The 23123-nt window shown below is 40.1% G+C and overlaps 1 protein-coding gene across 1 annotated transcript in view; it reads left to right on the top strand.

Annotated features, from left to right (window-relative positions):
• GRIK3 (glutamate ionotropic receptor kainate type subunit 3) overlaps positions 1–23123 on the top strand; it is an 813353-nt gene that overhangs the window by 562019 nt on the left and 228211 nt on the right. The window contains exon 10 of the mRNA XM_082244657.1: positions 6328–6531. Coding sequence (XP_082100783.1) covers positions 6328–6531 — 204 coding nt within the window. The remainder of the gene's footprint in view (positions 1–6327; positions 6532–23123) is intronic.

Genomic DNA, 23123 nt, shown 5'->3' with positions numbered 1-23123 from the left:
AAAGCAACATTTCCCAACAATCACTAACACTGAACTCACTAACATTCCCTTCTTGGTAAAGGGGTGCTTTATAAATGAAGTGTTTACATGGCTTTTTTTTCTCAGAGTATAGAATAGGTGCAGGACCCCCCCCCCCCTTTCTTAGTCACCTCATGTCTCTGCCCTGTACTCACCTCTGAGCAACATTCCTTGGTTTCATCAACCCCCCCCCCCCCCTTCCAACCTCCCAGTCCTGAATACAGAGCCAAGTATCATTTTGTGGTGCTAAGTAATTTGTATGGAATTAGTTATTGACAACAAGAACAACAGTAAAATAGATTCCCTGTAGCTAGCAACAGTGGACCCCCAGCAACAATAGACCCACTCAGCTAACATTAGACTTCCATCAGCCAGCATCAATAGACCATCCAGCAGCTAGCAACAATATACCCATCCCGTAACAGTGGATCCCTCCCAGCAACATAAGACCCACCCCGAGCAGCAATAGATCCCACACCAGCAACACTAGACCTCCTCAGCAACAATAGACCCCCCTGCAAAAATAGATACCCTCCAGCCATTAATTCCCCAGTAGCCAGCATCAATACAACCCCCAGCACACCTTCCCATTACATAAATTCAGTACTGGAGGTGCTGGAACTGCGTTTCCCTGCGTTCACGTGGAAAAAAAGCCCAGAGTGTTTGCATAGCCAAAACTATCTTTTTAAATTTTGGTAGAGTAGGGGAAGTTTAAAACCCTTGTCACTTTTTTGTGTTGTCTATGAGAAGTTGGGGCTATTTCCTTTCACTTTTTGTCCCAAAAATGCAACAGAAAGTGAGTGAAAATCTTTACAAATGATGGGCAAAACTGGAAAAAGGTTTTGTCTATACATGTACATATTCATATAATATAATTAGTGTCTACATCTCCCCTTAAGCTGCTAACCACATTTCCCAAATCAATTAAAGAAAAACTCTCTCCTCCATGTTTCTTGAACACAGACTAAGAAATCAGAGGGATTGCAGCTGCAAGACAGTATTAAATGTGCAGGGAACTCTAGAGAGATATCTCTTCAGGTATTCTCTTTGACAGCACTGACTTCAACACCATATTTTCTATAATACCTATTATTGTGAATGAGGAAATACTTTTCTCACAAAAATGGAAATTATTATTACTTTTCTTTTTTTAAACAAAAAATAAAATTAGTAATATTTAAATCGAACCTTAAAGTGTTGTAAGTATTAGAATTAGGGATGGGCCGGACCCCCCCTGTTCGGTTCACACCAGAACATCTCAAACAGGGAAAAAGTTCTATCGAACATGTAAATCCTTTAAATATCGTGCCTGGGGGGTCCCCTTAATGTACCTGTAAAGTGGCGCATTTGTACGATGTACGTAGCCTGCTGCAGCAATACTGACATTTCTAAAGGAAAAAATTTAATTTAAAATTGCTCGCAGCTGTAATGTATTGTCGGCTCCCGGCAATACAGATAAAAAATGAAAAAAAAAAATGTCTATACCAGGACCTTTGGGTGGGGCATGTACTTAGCCCCTGAGCCAGGATTAGCTAAAGGTACCGTGCCTTTGGCCAATCATGGCTCTGACATGACATTGTGCTGTGATAGGCCAAAGCATACAGGTCAGGTGCATGCTTCGACCAATCATCAGCAATCAATGCACTGCAACAGCGCAGTGCATTTTGGGGTGCCCATCAGCAGGCAAAATTCCTGCTGAGCGCCCCATACGTTCCTGTGTTCAGCTAACTTACACCTGGTTCGAACACAGAGCCCATCCCTATTTAGAATCAGTACCATGGACACCACCAAATTGCTGTGCAGTGACTACTTCACTAAACTACCAAACATTCCTTAGTCACACACTTTCTCAAATGTACGGTTTACACCATTCTAAAGCTGGCTATACACATACACATTTTTTTCTGTTCTGTCAGCAGGTTGAACAAAAAACAATCTAACAGCTTACTCCATCTACACTGTGGCTATTTTATTCTAACAGCTGGTCCCGCCACCTGTCAAAATACCCAAACCGCAGCTGCATCTGATTCGTTGCAGGTGCTATTTGGGTGCCAATTTTTCACCCTCCTCCTTTGATTTTTCAATCAAGGGATGTTGGATGGAAGGCAGTTGGCATGGCCTTCCAGTGAGCTAATTTAAAACAGTGTATGGCTAACGTAAATCTTGTATTTTTTGAGCTACAATAATGTGGATACATGCACTCAAAATCAATCACTTCACTCTCACAAGTTAAAACATTTGTGCAGTTCAACAGAGCAGAACTGTAGGAAAAATATTACATTACAGTGAACGTGTACTGCATTTTGAACTTTTAAATATAAAAGTTCTTCAAGAGTGCAAGCACCATACAGTTATCTGCTATCTAAGGACAGGTTCTCTCCTTTAGCCTCCTTAAAGCTGTTGTAAAGGCACAAGGTTTTTTACCTTCATGCATTCTATTACTGACGGTAAAAAAACCTTCTGTGTGTAGCAGTCCCCTCCCCCCCCAGCCCCCAATAATACTTGCCTGAGCCCCCTCTCGATCCAGCGATGTCCATAAGAACCTTGCCTCTCTGGGGACTTACACTCCTGATTGGATTTTGGCAGCAGCGTGAGCCATTCAATCACAGCCAGTGGGCCAATCAAGAGGCAGAGGGGGTGAGACTGAGCCGCAGCTCCATGTGTGAATGGACACACAGATCCGTGGGTTGAGAGTGTGCCTGCTTGGGTGCCTGCAGAGCAAGCTGATTGCTGTGGGAGCACCCGGCAGAAGGGAGGAGCCAGGAGCGCCGGCGAGGGACACGAAAAAAGGATCCGGGCTCCCTTTTTACAAAACCACTGCACAGAGCAGGTAAACATAACATGTTTGTTATTATTAAATAAAACAAGACTTTATTATCACTTTAACTAGTCTAAGTTGATCATGCTCCCCAGGTGATTAGCTACCTCTTCTAACATTGGCAAGTTCCTACTTTTTCTACATCCCTGGTAGATGTGTACCCTCACTGTAAGGGTTAACTTCTCATTTTGGTCTAGGGGAACCAACAAAGAAGATTTACTTACCCGATGCCCAACTCCTCCCCACAGCTAGAATGGACCTCGCAGCTTCTTCTCCCTACACTACAGCAGTCTAGGGTCCCCTGCACTTTCCCACAGCTAGACTGGTCCCTACAGTTTCTACTCCCCCAACATCATCAAAACCAGAGCAGGGTCTATATCCCTGCACTGGATGTGATGATGCCAAAAGAGAGCCCACCATCAGAGCAGGGGGGGAGCACCATCTGCCAAGAGGGCGGAGGATCAGGTAAGTTAAACTTTTTTTTTTCTCCCCTAGACAAAACAAGCTATTAATCCTTTCATTGTGGACAGAACCACACTGCAAGGGATCATTTTTTTCCTTGCCTGGATTTGTGCTTTAGGAAGGGGAAAGGGGGGGGGGGGGGGCGTTATTTTAATGCTAAACATATTTAAAATTATTAGCTAGAAATTCTTTGTGTTGTTTACTCTCTCTGACTTTATGGGTAAGTGCCTTTTAACTGACATTCTGCTGCCCAATGGATGTGCAAATAAGGATACTCTCACTATAAAGAATAAAGGTTTGTGGATCTTGGCATGAAGTTAGGAAGTCAGAGAGGAAAGCAGAACAGTTTGTGGGATTGGGGAGCATGATTACTTTTAAAGCACTGTTCAGATTTATTATATTGGGCTAGGCTTATTTGGCTTTTCAAAAGTACAGTATACCCACATAATGCATACGCTTTAAAATTAAGTTTCTAAAAAGAGCATTCAGAGTCCACAGTGCTCTAAAAGTGAGCCATACATGAGTCTTACTATTTTGACTATTTAGAAGTGATCTGAATCAGTTAGCTAGATCCTCTCATATTATATACTTTTATCTACAGCCATATAAGTGGTATTTCAGTTAGCCGTGAGATTCACATACTTTTTGTCAAATTATGTTAAGAGTTTGGATCCTTCAGGCCATCTGCTCTAATTATATCCATTTTTATCAAGCTATGGATGCCCGATATGGCTGTGTTGAAATATTCATAATTCCCCAGAAAAAGAGCATGCCCTAATTGTGATGGGGTTTAATCGTACGGAAAAAAAAGCCACGGGATGAATTTCTAGATGGCCAACTTCCTATTTCATTTTCCATGCCTTGTTGTTAATATTGAAATGACTTGTGCAGTGAAAGAGATGTGACCCAAGCAGCAAAAACCACTCTCCCATAGCAATTTCACAGCATACAATATTCCATATCGAGGGCACCTCTGGCCACAGAATCGATTTAGAAAAATAGTTGGAGCTTTAGAATTCAAAGTCTGTCTGTTTCTAGAAATAAACAGGAAAATAGGCTGTAAAGAAAAAAAAAAAAAGAAAGTAGAATTCAGTATACATTAAACATTTTAACGGTATAGCTATTAAAATATGCATACTGCTATTTCATGACAGCAGAAAATTTATAGTAGTCTATGATCTATAAAAGCAGTTGGCTGACTAATAATTGCATATTTGCATTTTAGAAACACATTACTATAAATATACTTTTTAAGAAGCAGGCAGATGTGTACTGAAGATTTTGCAGACACAGGATGTCCCTGTTCTATGGAGCTTACTATTTAAAACAGCTGTCTAATTTACACTGACCTTCAGAAGGTTAGTTCTGCAGGTAAAATAGAAAAATGGGATAGCAAACATACATTTTAATATGATAAAAAAAACAAAAAAAAACAGAAAGCTCACGTTTAAACATATGAAACATTAATTATTCCCACGTGTTTACTTAAAATCTACTTTTTTGGAGAGCTTGTGGAATGGACTTATATTTTCTCTCTAGATTGACTTATTTATGCTGCTCCCTCCTAATTAAGTGAATGTTGAAGGTGGAGTGGGTAAAAGACAGTTTGAATCAGTACAACTAAACTCAATGACTAGAAGAGCAGGCAAACTGTTACCTTACTCTGTTTAGTTGTAACTTTAATGACCCAGAGTGGGTGAATTGTAAGTATACAGAACTGTATACAGCAACAAAAATGTGCAACCTGTGCAGGGACAGCAATAATGGAGACCCAGGTAGGTTTCACTGGTTGGGCAATTGGCAGTCTAGCACCTTAAGTCATACACAGGAAAGTGTTACTGAGAGCAACAATTTACCAATTTCCCTTTGGGATTAATAAAGTAAAGTAACTAATGGCACTTTTCCACTGCAAGTACCGGCTCAGCTCTATTCGTCCCTGCTTGGCCCTGCTTGGCCCGGTTTGCTTTTCCACTGCTGGTACTGCATGGTACGGTGTTGGAATGGTTCGGTGCGGTACGGTATGGTTTGCTTTTCCACTAAAGTAGTACTAAAGTTAAGTGGGTGGGATAACAACGGGGTGGGTGGGATTCTCTGACCAATCAGTGGCTAGTAGTGACTGCATGCAAAGGATTGTGGGATATGGTACCGGGTATGGTACCTCTTGGAACCACAATCGAGTAGGTACTGTTTTTGAGAGCCGTACCGTTCGGTTCCATGCAGTGAAAAAGCGTCGCCGTACCATACCGTACCGAACCGTTCCTACACTATACCATGCGGTACCAGCAGTGGAAAAGCACAAAAGCGAGCCGAACCGTTCGGTTCCATGCAGTGGAAAAACGCCATAAGAAGATAAACATGATGTATGCATAGCTACCTACATATGCTACTTATGTTTACCTCCTTTCTACCATAGGCCTTGGTCTCTATCGGCTATACAGATATCCAGTCTTGCCTGTTTATCACATTTAAAAATGCAAAAATCTTTATAAACAATCAGTTCATAAATAAAGGAACAAAACAATACATGCAAACATCAGTTTTCCTCACATCTCAAAAATGGCTATATACCCTAATAGTACAAGTTATTGTACACATAAGTGCACTGCATCACTTTGGGATTGCATATGATAGCTCAATTCTTTGTCATTATCCAACCCATCTCCAGTAAACTCAGATTATCATTGCACTGGCCTCAGCTTCCACACTACTAGACAGCTTGATGTTGATGTCATTAGGTGAGCACCATACTGGTCTGGATGACTCATGATATCCCCATTGGAAACCTCCTTATTGTTCCCTCTTTGGATATGTCAGCATCACTGCTTAGCATTTATCTGTGCATTTATCTAAGGCTAATGTGAGTATGTAAAACTCTACACACCTCTAATACAACAACATAACAGTGGGCAGATGTGCCTAAATGGGACAGCCATGGAGGCTTCTGCACAACCTTTGTCTGCTCATCAGATAAATATCCATGAAAAACATGTAGAAATATGTATTTTATTTTTTATTTTTTATTTTTTCAGGAAGAGCCTTATGTGATGTTTAAAAAGTCTGATACCCCTCTGTTTGGCAAGGACCGATTTGAAGGCTTTTGCATTGACCTCCTAAAAAAGGTTTCAGAAATCCTTGGATTTGAATATGACATACGCTTAGTGGAAGATGGTAGATACGGATCTCAAGATGAAAAAGGACAGTGGAATGGTTTGGTGAAAGAGCTCATTGATCATGTAAGTGATTCCTTTACACCTCATTAAGTAGCAGCATGTGCTGTATATCCTATACTTAAATGGGTAACATTATGAGATGTCTTGATATCTCAGGATTATTATGGGTCAGTAGAGCTTCCAGTGATAATCGGAATAGAATGTAAACTTTTTAGTAGGCCTATAGGATCATTTTCATTCTACAAATATTGTCAACGTAGTATGATTTAGTATATAAAAAGGGTTTCTTAAAATATATATATGTTATATAAACCCAGTAGTGTGGGGAGTGACATGCAAATAATATAATTAAAAATGCATACATTATATGTAATGATATACATTTTATCTGATCTTTATTTTATAATTATATGAAATTTAGCAAGTCAAACTTAATTTAATTCCCTACATTATGGAGCAACTGTTTTTGACAGGAAAAATCAGGTTACATATGTAATCATAATAAAGGATGTACTGTAGTTGCAATCTAACCACACGGTGTCAAAGTGCACTGAAAGGACTGGTATCCATGGAAATAAAAAAAATAAAAAGATGAAAATCTCATTTTTCAGTAAGTACCAATTTGACATGTAATGGTTTTAAAAACTGGCTTAATGTTTTTTTTTTTTTTTTTTTTTTTAACCAAAAAATAATTTAAAAGCTAGTACCACCAAAAAAGGACATTTCAAGTAATTTACAGCTAGATTCTAATGGCCTGAACCATCTAATATCTCTTGGGATTGTTGCATACTTCAGAAACACGCTTTTCCCTCTGGACTGTCTGTCTCTTTAACTTTCTATATAAAGTTGCACTTCCCACTTCTTCACTGAAACTTAAAATACATTGAAAAATCAAACAGCAAGAATAATTGCAATAGCAGGCTGTACCGTACGACAATGTTAATCCAGGTGAAAAAATCTTACTATTAAACTCCCTATGGGAAGTAAGAAGCTGGTTTGAATGTTAACCCTCCAGCATCCATCTAAACCTGAGATAGCTACTGTAAGTTAACTGACATTTGAGCTATTCTGCAGGGAACCTTCCTTAGTAGGGTGTGTACAATTGAACAATAAACATTATTTTAAAGGGAAGGTGCCGACAGTACAAAGGGAATTTACACCCATTCTGTACATATTTATCCCTACAAGGAAGGGCCAGTAAATGACATATTTACTAGCCGCTTCCCCTACTCTCCATTCTGGGAGTGCAATACAGGGGGAACCCAGGCAATAGGGGGGGATTGGCACCGCATTCAGTGATTAGGGTGTACCTGATAAGAAAGAAAATTCCCTGAGTATCTAATGATTTTTTAAATCGTTGTTCAGAATGGTTTTCACATGTAGATGGTGTTGACAATGAAGATATGCCACAATGCATTTGAGATCTGTAAAATCACACAAGGTAGTACATGAGTTTCAAAGGCAGAAGTAATAAAGGGGCAAAAAATTTGATAAATGAAGTGATTTTATAAAAAAAAAAATAAAAGAAATTATTTAAGTTTATAAGCCACATGCGTTCACCTGATGCTTAGATAGACAGACAGACAGACAGAGATACAGATAGATACATAGACAGACAGACAGACAGACTAATAGATTTAATAGTAATTATTTAAGTTCATAAGTCACAAGAGTTCGATAGATAGATAGATAGATAGATAGATAGATAGATAGATAGATAGATAGATAGATAGATAGATAGATAGATAGATAGATAGATAGATAGATAGACAGACAGACAGACAGACAGACAGACAGACAGACAGACAGACAGACAGGCAGACAGACAGACAGACAGACAGATAGACGGATAGAACAAAATAAATAAAAAAAAAAACTCCGTTGGACTGTTGTTCAAGCCAAACTCAGCAAGCTCCATGTGTATTACAGAATGACTTTCCTTTTTTATATATTACTTCATTTTTAGTATATACTATATACAAATGACCCTGTTATTTAAAAACCTTACTCACCTTTATAAACAAATACGCTCCTTAAGCAATAGCAGTTTATATTCCGAGCTCACATCCTAAATTTCATGAGCAATGCTGAAAGCTTTGCTAGAATCTTTCATTTCCTGTACAGTATATACTGTACATAGCCAGTTGACAAGTAAGGGTTAAACACATCCCCCTTCTTGGAAATTCTCTGCTGCCTATTACCATTCCGAAATTACAACTAGTGTTCTGTACGCAATCAGTGACTCGGTTTTCAAGAGAGAAAAGGTTAGGGAGAAATTTCTGATTTTTTTCTTCATTGGTTAAACTACTGAGAATCATTTTAATGGATGCAATGTCCTCTGCTTTTGCAAGAGCTATCATTATTAGCAATATGAAAACATGTCTCCATGGCAACAAGCACTGCCACTAATCAAGCTTTGATTGGTCAGCTTTGATGCTCCAATTCTTTGAGTTATTTAATGTCTTTTTAATTGTATAAAATGTGACAACATTAATGTTTTAGGAACTTGTGGGAGATTGTCCCAATAAAACAGAACCCCATTATGAAAATCAGCCTTGTTCATTATCTATATTGTCCCATGCTTGCATTCTACATCACAGTCCCAGTGCAGCAGGCAGATTTTGTCAGCCTCATGAATTGCTAGTAGAAAGAAAACATTGACTTGATTATAGGATAGTACTGCTGTATTCAGCTTAATGAAAGTTCTGTGCAGTTTATAGTCAGGGAACAACAGAGCAAGGAAGTGAGGGCATTTTTCAGAGGACACCATCTAAGTAATCACCTAGGTGCCTTCAGGATCTGTTGTACTAGGGGGTGCCACAGGATTTGTTACCTAATCAGTATATTATCAGCCAAGTACATAAAAACATTGCTAATTGCATTAATAGCAATCAACATGACAGTTAAATCAAATTATGTAACTAAAGTATCAGTCTACTTGAAAGTTAAATTTAGGGTACAGGTGAGATTTGGTGGGCTGACTTCTTTCATCTCTTATTTGGAGTAGCTATAGCATTAGGGGAGCTTGGTCTATAGACGATATCTTATCTATAGTGTAGATAACAAATAGCAGGTCCTTACCCTTTTATCCCCATTAGAAAAGAGGATAATAATGTCCAACAGTATTGGTGATGCCACTCAGTGCACATCTTGCTTTATGTATGCTTTCCTTGATGAGCCAATCGTGGCAACACTGTGCATCATCAACAACCTGGAAATGAGCTTGGACATTACTCAGCAGGTACTGGTGGGGCCAGTGTGAAGGAGTGCAGAGTCATGGAGGCACGGAAGCCAAAGGTAGGTAGAGAGGTGACAGATAGAAGGAGGGGTAGAGGGAAGAGCGCTAGGGAGCTCAGTCCTGAGTTGGTACACCCCAACAAATACGTCAAGTTGCATGATGTTGGGGATATAAGCTCAGGGGTGGTAGTGCTAGAGCTGCCAAGGGAGTGACTGCTCTGGTAAGGAGGGGGGCAGAGATGCAGGAAAGGTTAGACAGGTATAGACAGGTATTGGTAGCAGGGGACTCAAATATTAGAAAGAAAAAGAGGGCAATCGCAGATCGGGTGGACAGATTATTGAACGGTGCTGGGGAGGACCCAGCAGTCATGGTGCACGTAGGCACCAATGACAAAGTAAGAGGAAGGTGGAGAGTCCTAAAAAACTATTTCAGGGAATTAGGGAATAAATTGAGGAGAAGGACCTCCAAGGTCCTACCTGTGCCTCGAGCCACACCAGAGAGGCAGTGGGAGCTTAGAGAACTGAACAAGTGGCTAAGGAACTGGTGTAGGAAGAAGGGTACGGGTTCTTGGAGAACTGGGCTGACTTCTAGGTTGGTTAACAGCTCTTAAGTAAGAATGGCTGCTCCTTAATGGTACAGCTCTATTGGCAAGAAAAATGGACACAAAGTTGGAGGGGCTTTTAAACCAGGTGTTGGGGGGAGGGTTTAAAGGTAGTAACAGTCAGCAGCGAGCAAAAGACAGAGGGTAGTATGGGAGTCAGTAGTGATAAAGTGACGTCAAATCCCGGGATGAATAAGGTGTCAAATCAAAAACAAAGCTTGAGAATACCTAAAGAGAAACAAATATCCACTCATTCAACACTGAGAGGAGTATACAAATGCCAGGAACTTAGCTAACAAAATGGAGGAACTGGAACTGCTATTACACGAGGAGTACTTAGACTTTGTGGGAATAACAGAAACTTGGTTTGACAGCCCACACGACAGGCTGGTAAATATACAAGGGTATTCCTTGTATAGGAAGGACAGGGAAGGTAAAAGAGGGGGAGGGGTATGCCTCTATATCAAAAATGATGTAAGGGTGGTAGAGAGGAGCAACATTGTTAATGGTAATGGAACGATGGGGGAGGTGGAATCTGTGTGGGTAGAACTCCACAGAGAAGAAGTTGGAAATTAATAGTGGGGGTATGTTTTAGCCCCCCCCCCCCGACCTGAAGGAGGAGGAGGAGCTGGACCTTCTATCACAGTTAGGAATGGCAGCGAAGCAAGGAAATGTTATCATAATTACGGAATTCAATTACCCCAATATTACCTGGGCAGAGGGGACAGCTCACTCATTAAAGGCCCATCATTTTATGAATGTCTTACAGAACAACTTTATGTCTTATGGCCACACAATGAGATGGGAGAAGAAGCGGTTTAACCTACAGCTGCGTAGGGGTTTTTTTTACTGTCAGGGCGGTAAGAATGTGGAACTCTCTTCCCTAATGGATGGTATCAGCAGGGAGTATTGATACTTTTAAAAGACTGTTGGATGTACATCTCAAAGAAGATAATATACAGGGATATGGGAAATGATTATCATCACTGACACACACACCTACACAGGTTGAACTGGATGGACTATTGTCTTTATACAACCTTAACTACTATGGTACTATGTTTTTCATGGGTTCTACTGCTGTAACTGCCTACCTTGCAGTTGTGTACCCTCCCACTAACTTTTGGGTTTTCCCAATCTTCTTTTTGTTCTCTTTATATTTTAAAACAAAGCTTTACCCATAACAACTAAAAAATAATCTGCATACATTCTACATTAATGATTATGCTACCACGATTAGTGTGTGCTGTAAATTGCCTCCATTATTGTCTCTGCTTCTTCTTGCCAGAGCCTGCCATTTAGCTGAAACCCAAGAGCCCATGAGCAGCAGTAAATCTTTAGGCTATCAGCAGATTCATCTCTAGTGGTTCTGATTTTTGGTACAGTTCTTAATTAGCAACTGACCATGTGCAGAGCAGGGTGAGACAGTATATTACATGGACAGTATATAATGGTATAGGCATTTATTTTTAATGTTTTACATAGCTATACCTGCAAAAGTGGCCTGCATGAAGTTATCTATCAGGACTTCATTTTCTGACTAAAGTTTAATTTTAAAATACAGTAACCATCCAACAGGGAGGAATGGACTCCTTAAAAAAGACTGTGAATAGACTTAGGATTCCTGTACATGGATCAGTTTTTGTCGATCAGCCAGAGGGCCTAGTCAGAAAAAAAACAGAACAAATTCCCCCATCCACACAATCAAAGTGGAGGGAGAATTCCTCCCCACTGTTATTGTATTTTGACAGTGGGGACTCCTTCACTGTAAGAATACACTGATAAGTGCTGCAGCTAATTAGAAAGGAGAATTTTCCAACAGGCTGGTAAAAAAGAAGTTGATCATTAGATCGACATCTCTGGTATAGGAACAGCCATAAATGGATTGAAATTCCACTGATCCCTGCTGAACCAGCCATATTTCAATCCATCTATGGCCAGCTTTAGGAAAGCAAGAATCACATTTTTCACCACCACTTCCTCAAAATTAGAAGTAACTATAAGGTGTTTTACCTTTTCTGTAGATATCAAAAACTGAAATATCAGTTTTTAGACATGTGCGGTTCGTATCGTTCCAAATAAATATTCAGACCCATTTTTCATTATTCGGAGATTCGGATATATCCGAATACCCAAATTGCAGTATAAATGAAGTTTACTGAATGCTCCGAATAACTAAATGAATTTCGTCTGAATTTCAGAAATTCTAATTAAAATTGGAATCAAATTTTACATAGAATTCCTGTTGAAATTGAACTGTAAACATATTTCTGAAGTCAAAGACTGTGTGTGTTAAAAAAAAAAATCTTCATCAAATGATTACAATGACTCTTTAAATCATCTTTGGCTTAACAAAAACAGCATTATTTTGAAATGGTACTTTTATGTTTTCGAAAAAGACATAAAATGAAAGAATCCTGAATATGAATTGAACGAATCAACCTAATTTAACAAAAGTAAATAACTAGAATAACGAATCTAGATGAAGAAACTAATTTTTTCATCATGCACAAGTCTGTCAGTTTTGTGTGGACTATATTAATAACTGACAGAAATATGAAAAGATAACAGGAAAAAAAAGCTACATTTCTATTTATGGTGCTTTTACGCACAGAATGTTTTTTTCCTTCTGCATATTAGGGGGTAAAAGAACTGAAAGACAATATGGAAGTATGCTGTCCTTCAACAAAAGTAGTAGGGGCCAGTAACCAGAAACTGTGAGCACAGTGTAGTGTTATACACTGCTGCCAGTGGTAGTAAAAGATGGGGTTCTGATCAGCTTGGTACATTCAGCCTGCCCATACATGGTTCGAATGTCAGCTGGTTCCTGCTGACCTGGCCAAAATTCAAAACGTCTATGGATATGTCTGAATCTAAATCTGGTGGCAGTGAGTATCTTATAACTGACATAGTAAATCCTTAGGCTTTTCGTATGTGCAACACAACAAGGTACCCGCGTGTGTGCTAATACATCTCCTGCATTACAAGAATTCAAATAAAAGGGTTCTCAAATTATAAAAATAAAACTGCTATAGGTTGTAGCCATTCCCTTGTACCTTGATAGATAGATAGATAGATAGATAGATAGATAGATAGATAGATAGATAGATAGATAGATAGATAGATAGATAGATAGATAGATAGATAGATAGATAGATAGATAGATAGATAGATAGATAGATAGATAGATAGATAGATAGATAGATAGATAGATAGATAGATAGATAGATAGATAGATAGATAGATAGATAGATAGATAGATAGATAGATAGATAGATAGATAGATAGATAGATAGATAGATAGATAGATAGATAGATAGATAGATAGATAGATAGATAGATAGATAGATAGATAGATAGATAGATAGATAGATAGATAGATAGATAGATAGATAGATAGATAGATAGATACTGTAGATAGATAGATAGATAGATAGATAGATAGATAGATAGATAGATAGATAGATAGATAGATAGATAGATAGATAGATAGATAGATAGACAGACAGACAGACAGACAGACAGACAGACAGACAGACAGACAGACAGACAGACAGACAGATAGATAGATAGATAGATAGATAGATAGAGAGCAGGTCTATATGTCCTCTATCTATCTATTAGAATGCATGTGCTTCCACTGTGGAGGCTCTCATAAATTTACAAGAGTTGCTTCTGAAGACGTCCAGTGGGAGGGGTGAAACGCGTCAAGCGGGGAAAGAGATAGTGGCGCCAACCTGACAGCTGGTACGAATGATGTGGCGGGAATCCTTTGGTTTACATGCTTTGGTTTACATGCTCTCTTTTCATACAATTTCTATATATCGGTGTAACTTTTTTTTTATTGCTGCAAGTGCATTTATGCTTTTTACCTTTCAATAAAACAAGCAGTATTGTGCAAAAAAAAAATGGAGTTCTTGGGTACACAAGGGTGATCAGAGACAATCGAGGACATCACCAAGCGACAAAGCAAATTTCTGGGCTTCTTATGTTGCTATACAATTCAGATCATTAAGGGGTTGCATTCAGATGTCTACCTAAGTGCCCACTAAAACCAGCCCTACGGTGGGTGCTAAATATGTTTTTTACAGGTGAAATTGAATTTGCAAAGGAAAAAAAAAAAATACTATATTGGTAGCTGACAGATGTGGATGGAAAACTATGGGCCATTTTTAAAAGAAATAACGTCAACTTGACATAGCTAGCAGAGTACTATAATTATGAAAAGCTACAAGTGGCCATTATCTTCTTTATCTGCAGTCTGTTTTTCTGCTTCTGTATTAGTCCTTCCTCCATTCCCCATGTGAATTGCAGCTGAGTTCATGATATTTTACAGTTTTCTACCACATGCGTGGCCCTGGTCACCTTACAGCATTAAGAGGTGTGAGACACTGACAACATGTCTGTCTATCACCTCACAATCGAAGGCAGCTGTTAGCTTTCTGGCACACACAAACTAAGGTGAATATTAGCGGACAAGTATGGCGGTTTACATCAACCATCTATAACCACTTGTACAAGAGTCAAAGGTCTACGATTCTGTCTCTCACAGCATATACCGCTTTCACAGTAATAGTAAAGCTTGGTAATGGCATCCAAATGAGCACTCAAGTTAGCTTTTTTTTTCTTCTCTGTGTATTGCACGCTGTATTTCAGCAAGAATGTCTTTTAACCAGCAGCAATACCGAGCTTAAAAGCACGCATAGGTTAGAAGTACTTCGCAAGGCCATAAAACTGCACTGTTGTTTTGTTCTTTTAAATATCGTTTGTGCAAAGCTGTATTGAGAACTGATGATCTGTACAGAACATAAATACTGATGAGGTCCTTGTTATTTTAACTCATCTTGTTTTCTGAAAGACAAGTTCATGTGGTTCACTGTGGCAAATCAGTCATAACCCAATGTGTTTCTACCAGCGGAGCTCATGCAACCCCCGTTCAGCTAATGTATTTTTTGATTTTTTTGTACGTTTTTTCTTTAAGGGCCAGTTCAACATTTTTTTTTTCATTGCATACCATATATTTTACTGCATAAAAGTATGTTTATTCTATTCTTTCTCTATCGCCCACTCAGTGGTAGAATGGTGTTCGGTGTAAGAATAATTATAAGCCCCCCCCCCCCTGCATATAATTAAAGCTGGACTCCAGGCTAAATGGAATACTGTACATAGAAAGCATCTGTTTTACATGCTAAACTATTTGCATTTCTGGCTATCCAGTTCAGAGATTTACACAGTTCTGCCACACAGCACAGCCCAGGGAAATGGCAGGGAACGGGACCTAATTTGACTCTATTACAGTTCAGTATGCCCCCGTTCACACCAGAGCGACATATCACGCGATTTGACTGCTCCAAATCGCACGACAAGCCATGCCCTATTGGCGGGAATGGAATTGTTCAAATTGGAGCGACTCTGATTTTGTGGTGCCGCACCTATTTGAAAAAAAAGTTTCCTGAACTATCTTTTGTGATTTCAGGTGTGACTTCCCTGACATCTGTGCAACTTCATGCACAGATGTCTATGCAAGTCACACCTGAAATAACAAAAGATAGTTCAGGAACCTTTTTTTTCATATCCTTCGGCTTTGAAATCGCACCACTTTAGCCACTTGCCGACCAGCTGCCGCAGTTATACGGCGGCAGGTCGGCAGGTTCCAACAAATCACCGTACTTGTGCAGTGGTCTGCGGGAGCGATCCTTGGGGGCTGGCGGCCAAGATTGCGGCTGGGCACGCGCCATCGCTCCCCGTGAATAGAGATTGGCAGTCTGCTGTTGTAAACACAGCAAACTGTTGTTCTCATAGGAATCAATACAGAGCTCATGTGATCCTCCTATTTAGGAAAACAGGACACTGTATTGATTTCACAAACCCACCCCCCCCCCACAGTTAGAAAACATCCTCTAGGCTCACACCTAACCCTGTGATCGCCCCTGGGTAAACTCCTTCCCTGCCAGTGTCTTTATTACAGTAATAGTGCATCTTTTTAGCACTGATTACTGTGGTAATGTCACTGGTCCCCCCAAACGTGTCGAAAATGTCAGTTAGGGGTCCGATCTGTCCACCACAATGTCGCAGTCCCGCTAAAAATCGATGATCACTGGCATTACTAGTAAAAAAGAAATCAATAAATATAAATGACATAAATCTTTCCCCTAGTTTGTAGACGCGATAACCTTTGTGCAAACCAATAAAAATACGCTATAAAAAACACATACCATATCATATTTTTCATTTAACACATTTTTAGTTCCGAGCAAGGGTTATAATTTTTGTAATTCAAAAATACGCTTATTGGGATTTTTTTTACCAAAAATATATCGCAGAATACAAATTGGCCTAAAATTATGAAAAAATTAGATTTTTTTATTTTTTTTGGGGAATGTTATATAGCAGAAAGTGAAAAATATTATTTTGTTTTCAGAATTGTCACTATTTTTTTTTTTGTTTATAGCGCAAAAAATAAAAATTGCACAGGTAATCAAATACCACCAAAAGAAAGCTCTATTTGACAAATAGAAAAGGACAAACAAAAAAATGACATAAATTGTATTTGGGTACAGCATCGCACGACCGCGCAATTGTCAGTTAAAGTAACGCAGTGCTGAATCGCAAAAAAATGGCCTGGTCATTAGGGGGGGAAATCTTCCGGTCCAGAAGTGGTTAAGTGAAGTATCACGATTTCGTATTTAGTGTGAACCAAGGCTAAAACCTACTGGTGTTGTCCTTCCCACAGCCTTTGACTGTGATTTGAGTAGTCACCCATATGTTTGTTCTACACCAACAGCAATTTTCCAGAGTGTTCTTTCCCCAGTTGCATAACATACCAACAAAAATGAGTTCACTTTTAAAATGCATGTAAAAATGAACATAACCCACATAAAACAGCATTAACTTACTTGGGTCATAAATGTGTTAGAAAGGGTGAAAGCACTTTGTTCTACTATACCTTGAGCAAATAGGATAACAATTATACTATTGTGGTAAAAAGAAACACATATTGTATTATCACAAAATAATGGAGTATTCTGTGTATCATTTCTCTTTGAATCAATACCATTACTAGAATCCCGACTTCCAGCAGTCCCTGGTATAGATGTAAATTAGGGATAATATTGCTTTATGTTGTTTATTAGTAGGGACATACCATATTTTTAGTAAAATGATGTTGCTCCAAATACCCATTTTCCTTATCTTCCAGTTTTTTCATATAATAAATAAATGTGATGGAGCATATGAAAGCTGTTAATTTCATTGGGTGATTGATGGATTCATTAATTCATTCATTGATTCATTCATTCATTTTTATAGTACACTGCTTACTGTTTTAATGTATTCATAGACAATTTACATCCCTTACAGGGATCAAACTACTATTAATATTTTTATACTGGATTTATATAGCCCCAACAGTTTGTGCACAGCTTTACAACGTTAGAGCAAACAGTACAGTTATAATACAATTCAATACAGGAGGAATCAGAGGACCCTTCTCACTAGAGCTTACAATCTAAAAGGGAGGGTCAAGTGGCACAAAAGGTAATAACTGTGGGGGATGAGCTGAATAAAAGTAAATACATGTACAGTTGTTAAGTGGAGGCAGGATAGGCTTCTCTGATGAGAAATGTTTTCATGGATCACCTAAAAGGGGATAGAGTAGGAGATAAATGGAAAGATTAGGGTAGGGAATTTCAAAGGATGGGAGAGGCTCGGGAGAAGTCTTGGAGGTGAGCATATGAGGCGATGACAAGGGAACTAGAGAGCAGGAGGTCTTGGGAGGAACTAAGAGAATGATTTGGCTGGTATTTTGAGACTAGGTTAGTGATGTTGTGGATGGATTTATAAGTTATTGTTAGTACTTTGAATTGAATTTGTTGAATTTCTTTGTAAAGTGATTGGATGTGAGGCCAAAAGGAGAGTTCAAAGTCCAGGATAACACCTAGCACCCTGTCATGCGGGGACAGGTTAATGGTTGCGCCATCGATCTTGACAGAGAAGTCAGGGGAAGGGGCACGTAGGTGAGGAAATATTATGAGCTCAGTTTTGGACAGGTTGAGTTTGAGAAAGTAGTGGGACATCCAGGTTAATATGTCTGTTACTAAATTAGGGATGTGTGAACAGTGGGGTAGAGACTCGCTCCATGTCTTTATGGACCTTTCTTTGTGCACTGGTGTGCAGTCATGTTGGAACAGGAAGGGGCCATACCCAAACTGTTTCCACAAAGCTGGGGGCATGAAATGCTGCAAAATGTATTGGTATGCTGACGCCTTAAGAGTTCCCTTCACTGGAACTAAGGGGCCAAGCCCAACCCATGAAAAACAACCCTGCACCATAATCCCCCTGTGACGAGACCAATCTCACCACTGGGCATTGGAGAAGCCTGGTTGCTCGCCTCCTGCAATGTGACTATGGACCCTCTCATCAGCCCATGCTAAACGTAAACCCCATGGCGATTTGACTGTGTTTGTGGCATCTGAGCGCTGTTTGGATATGTTGAGCGCTCAGATCCAGGCTATCTGGGGATGGGTTGAATGTGGGGGTTCTGTTCAGTAGACTGGGAGTTATGAATTTTTGTGTCTTTTTGTGTTTCGTTAACCATGTGGCTAATGGAGTCTTGCCTCTATCCTGGAAGCTAAACCTTATTCCTGTAAACTGTAAGGCACAGGAAGTGCACTCCTAATATGGTCATTCCAGGAAGTTCAATGTGGAGATGGGCTGTGTAAACAATGTTGCTTTTGGTCTGAGGTGGCTTTCCATTCACCTATTGTCAGGTGTGCTAATGACCTCATCTGTTGTCTGCTAAGGGATGTATTGACACTCAGAGTAATGTGTATTGAGGGCTCGTTAGGGAACCATTGTTCGGTGTCTGGCATTGTGTACATTGATTACCCCCTGGGGGCTTCTGTCTCCTTGCACATGACAGTCCTTCTGGTCAAGCTATCTGACCAATCACTGCTGACTCATTTTCAAGCCCTCATTTGCATGGCTGGAGAGGCCCTCATTTGCATGGCCGGAGAGGACCTTATGGGGAACTGCAGGTACTGTGCAATTGACCAATGGGAAAGCGGTTGTTGGGGGAAGGATGTTCCAAATTCTGTATAAAAGTGTGCTGTGTTCTTCCAATAAATGTTGTTCCTGTTTTACCCTCAACTCAGAGCTTTGTCTCATTTTTGGAGGGGGATTTATTATACAGAAAGCCGTTCGATTGTTTGGGGCTCTCTTTGGATGATTATTCGTATGCTGGCGTGCTACAGGGGTAATTCGTACATGCTGCAAAGGTGGTACATCCACTAAACAGCGGTTTAATTCCTTTTTACGCTGAGGTTCCTAACATCCCCCTCCACCAAATTATTTGGGCCAGTGCACAAATAAGGTCCAAAAAAACATGGATGAGCGAGTTTGGGGTGGAGGAACTTGACTGGCCTGCAAAGAGTCCTGACCTCAACCTGACAGAACACCTTTGGAATGAATCAGTGCAGAGACTGTGAGCCAGGCCTTCTTGTCCAACATCAGTGCCTGACCTCATGAATGCCCTTCTGAAAGAATGGTCAAAAATTCCCATAGACACACTCCTAAACCTTGTGGACATATTTTCCAGAAGAGTTGAAGCTGTTAGAGCTGCAAAAGGTGGGCCAACTCAATATTGAACCCTACGGACTAAGACTTGGATGCCATTAAAGTTCATGAGTGTGTAAAGGGAGGCATCCCAATACTTTTGGTAATATAGTGTATATAAAACCAAAAACATAGGTAAGCTAAACGTATTAATTTGAGGTGTGGTCCAGTGCTCATATGCCCTCACTTTTCACCCCACAGGTGACGTTTATGATGTAAGCTGTACATAGAGTCCAGTAGAATGTTCATGGGTGCAGACCTCAGGACTGCTTCATGAGAAGCCCTGTACTAACTTTGGAGAATCACATTTCACATAACACTATATGGTCATTAGTTGGAAGAAAGAACATACTGTATATAAACAAATAAAATGCAAACTACAACAGTGGTAGGAGTGTGTAGTGGTTGGTGGGTCTATAGGGCCCAAGGACGCAAGCCTAAGTTAACAATCAGTGTCTACGGGATAAATGTAAGATAGTAAACTTATCTAGTGTAAATTCAGTTCAAAGCAGAGTTAAGCTCCAGAAAGTAGATCTGAAGTGTCCACATGTGTGTGGGCTTCGACGTTCGCAATTAGTAGAGATTTCATTGGGGAGCAGCAGGCAGATCCCCTGTACTGGCCCTCTGGAGGGGAAGTTGAAGAAGTCAGTTGCAGGTCTTGCAGGGTGATCTGAAGCTCTTCTGGGGCATTTTAGGCATAATGTGGCTCTGGGTAGGAAAATTTAACAGCAAAAGGGAAACCCCTCCTATATTGTATTTGATGTTGCATTAAGATGTGGATTTGGGGTATTATGGCTCTGTGCTTGGAGATGGTAAAAGGGGCCAAGTCAGTAAACAAAATATATTTATAGACTTGAAAGAGTACTTCTAACGTGCCACTGATAATAATTAGTTTTATACAAAAATAGTGCAATTTCACTATTATAGAGGACCATCTGGCTTGCCACAGGTGAGAGCCCTGTGTACAGGGTGCAGCTCAATAGGAATCACGGGTGATAATTCTTGAAATAAGGGGGTAATTGTGGACTGGAGGTTCTGAAGAGACTCAGGAATACCTCAAATTTGCAGATTATAGTGTCTGGACCTGCTTTCAAAGTCCTCCAAGCATGACTGGAGGATGTGATTTTCTTCTATGTAGGTCTCCAACTTACAATCATGATCCTGGGAGGTCATCTCTAGGTCGCTAATGTGCTGTTCGGGATCAGCTGCGTGCTGCTCAAGCTCACCGATTTCACAATCTGAGGGCTGTGGAGCTCCGCAGCTGGAAGGATGTATAGGAGGGTATGCCGGCAAGACAGCAGTGTAGTCTCGAGAGGTGTGGAATTCTGCTGGGACATGTAAAATGCATAACAGCTTAAAATGATACAAGTTATTGTAATGTTTTAAGAATTTGGTTTATACATATAGTAAGTAATTAAATAGGAAAATAAGGCAAACACATTTGCTTATTACATATGCTGGCTAAACTTCCTACTTTGCGGTGTTATGCAGTGGCATATGGCTTCCTTTCACAATGCATGTCTATGAATCACCCAACTTGCTACAAACAATGCACTCCCTGCATGGCTGATGTAATTGAAATTTTTTTTTTAAAATGACTAAACAAAGAGCAGTTTCACTAAACCCATGAGGGCTCCCTCTAGTGATCAGTCTACAAATCTCTAAATCTCTATATTTTTTAGGTGCAATTTTTAATAATGTTTGTTTTAAGTGAGAAGACAGAAGAAATAATAAAACAACTGCAGTGGTTTCTTTTCTCTGCTCTAACAATCTATATACAGTGGGTACGGAAAGTATTCAGACCCCCTTAAATTTTTCACTCTTTGTTATATTGCAGCCATTTGCTAAAATCATTTAAGTTCATTCTTCTTCCTCATGAATGTACACATAGCACCCCATACTGACAGAAAAACACAGAATTGTTGACATTGTTGCAGATTTATTAAAAAAGAAAAACTGAAATATCACATGGTCCTAAGTATTCAGACCCTTTGCTCAGTATATAGTAGAAGCCCCCTTTTGATCTAATACAGCCAGGAGTCTTTTTGGGAAAGATGCAACAAGTCTTTCACACCTGGATTTGGGGATCCTCTGCCATTCCTCCTTGCAGATCCTCCCCAGTTCTGTCAGGTTGGATGGTAAACGTTGGTGGACAGCCATTTTTAGGTCTCTCCAGAGATGCTCAATTGGTTTTAAGTCAGGGCTCTGGCTGGGCCATTCAAGAACAGTCACGGAGTTGTTGTGAAGCCACTCCTTCGTTATTTTAGCTGTGTGCTTAGGGTCATTGTCTTGTTGGAAGGTAAACCTTCGGCCCAGTCTGAGGTCCAGAGCACTCTGGAGAAGGTTTTTGTCCAGGATATCCCTGTACTTGGCCGCATTCATCTTTCCCTCGATTGCAACCAGTCGTCCTGTCCCCGCAGCTGAAAAACACCCCCACAGCATGATGCTGCCACCACCATGCTTCACTGTTGGGACTGTATTGGACAGGTGATGAGCAGTGCCTGGTTTTCTCCACACATACCGCTTAGAATTGAGGCCAAAAAGTTCTATTTTGGTCTCATCAGACCAGAGAATCTTATTTCTCACCATCTTGGAGTCCTTCAGGTGTTTTTTAGCAAACTCCATGTGGGCTTTCATGTGTCTTACACTGAGGAGAGGCTTCCGTCGGGCCACTCTGCCATAAAGCCCCGACTGGTGGAGGGCTGCAGTGATGGTTGACTTTCTACAACTTTCTCCCATCTCCTGACTGCATCTCTGGAGCTCAGCCACAGTGATCTTTGGGTTCTTCTTTACCTCTCTCACCAAGGCTCTTCTCCCCCGATAGCTCAGTTTGGCCGGACGGCCAGCTCTAGGAAGGGTTCTGGTCATCCCAAACATCTTCCATTTGAGGATTATGGAGGCCTCTGTGCTCTTAGGAACCTTAAGTGCAGCAGAAATCTTTTTGTAACCTTGGCCAGATCTGTGCCTTGCCACAATTCTGTCTCTGAGCTCTTCAGGCAGTTCCTTTGACCTCATGATTCTCATTTGCTCTGACATGCATTGTGATCTGGAAGGTCTTATATAGACAGGTGTGTGGCTTTCCTAATCAAGTCCAATCAGTATAATCAAACACAGCTGGACTCAAATGAAGGTGTAGAACCATCTAAAGGATGATCAGAAGAAATGGAAAGCACCTGAGTTAAATATATGAGTGTCACAGCAAAG

This window comes from Pelophylax lessonae (assembly GCF_965119305.1).
Source record: "Pelophylax lessonae genome assembly, chromosome: 2".
Taxonomy (NCBI): Eukaryota; Metazoa; Chordata; class Amphibia; order Anura; family Ranidae; genus Pelophylax; species Pelophylax lessonae.
Note: the sequence above shows the minus strand (reverse complement) of the source record. Positions and strands in the feature narration are given on the sequence as shown.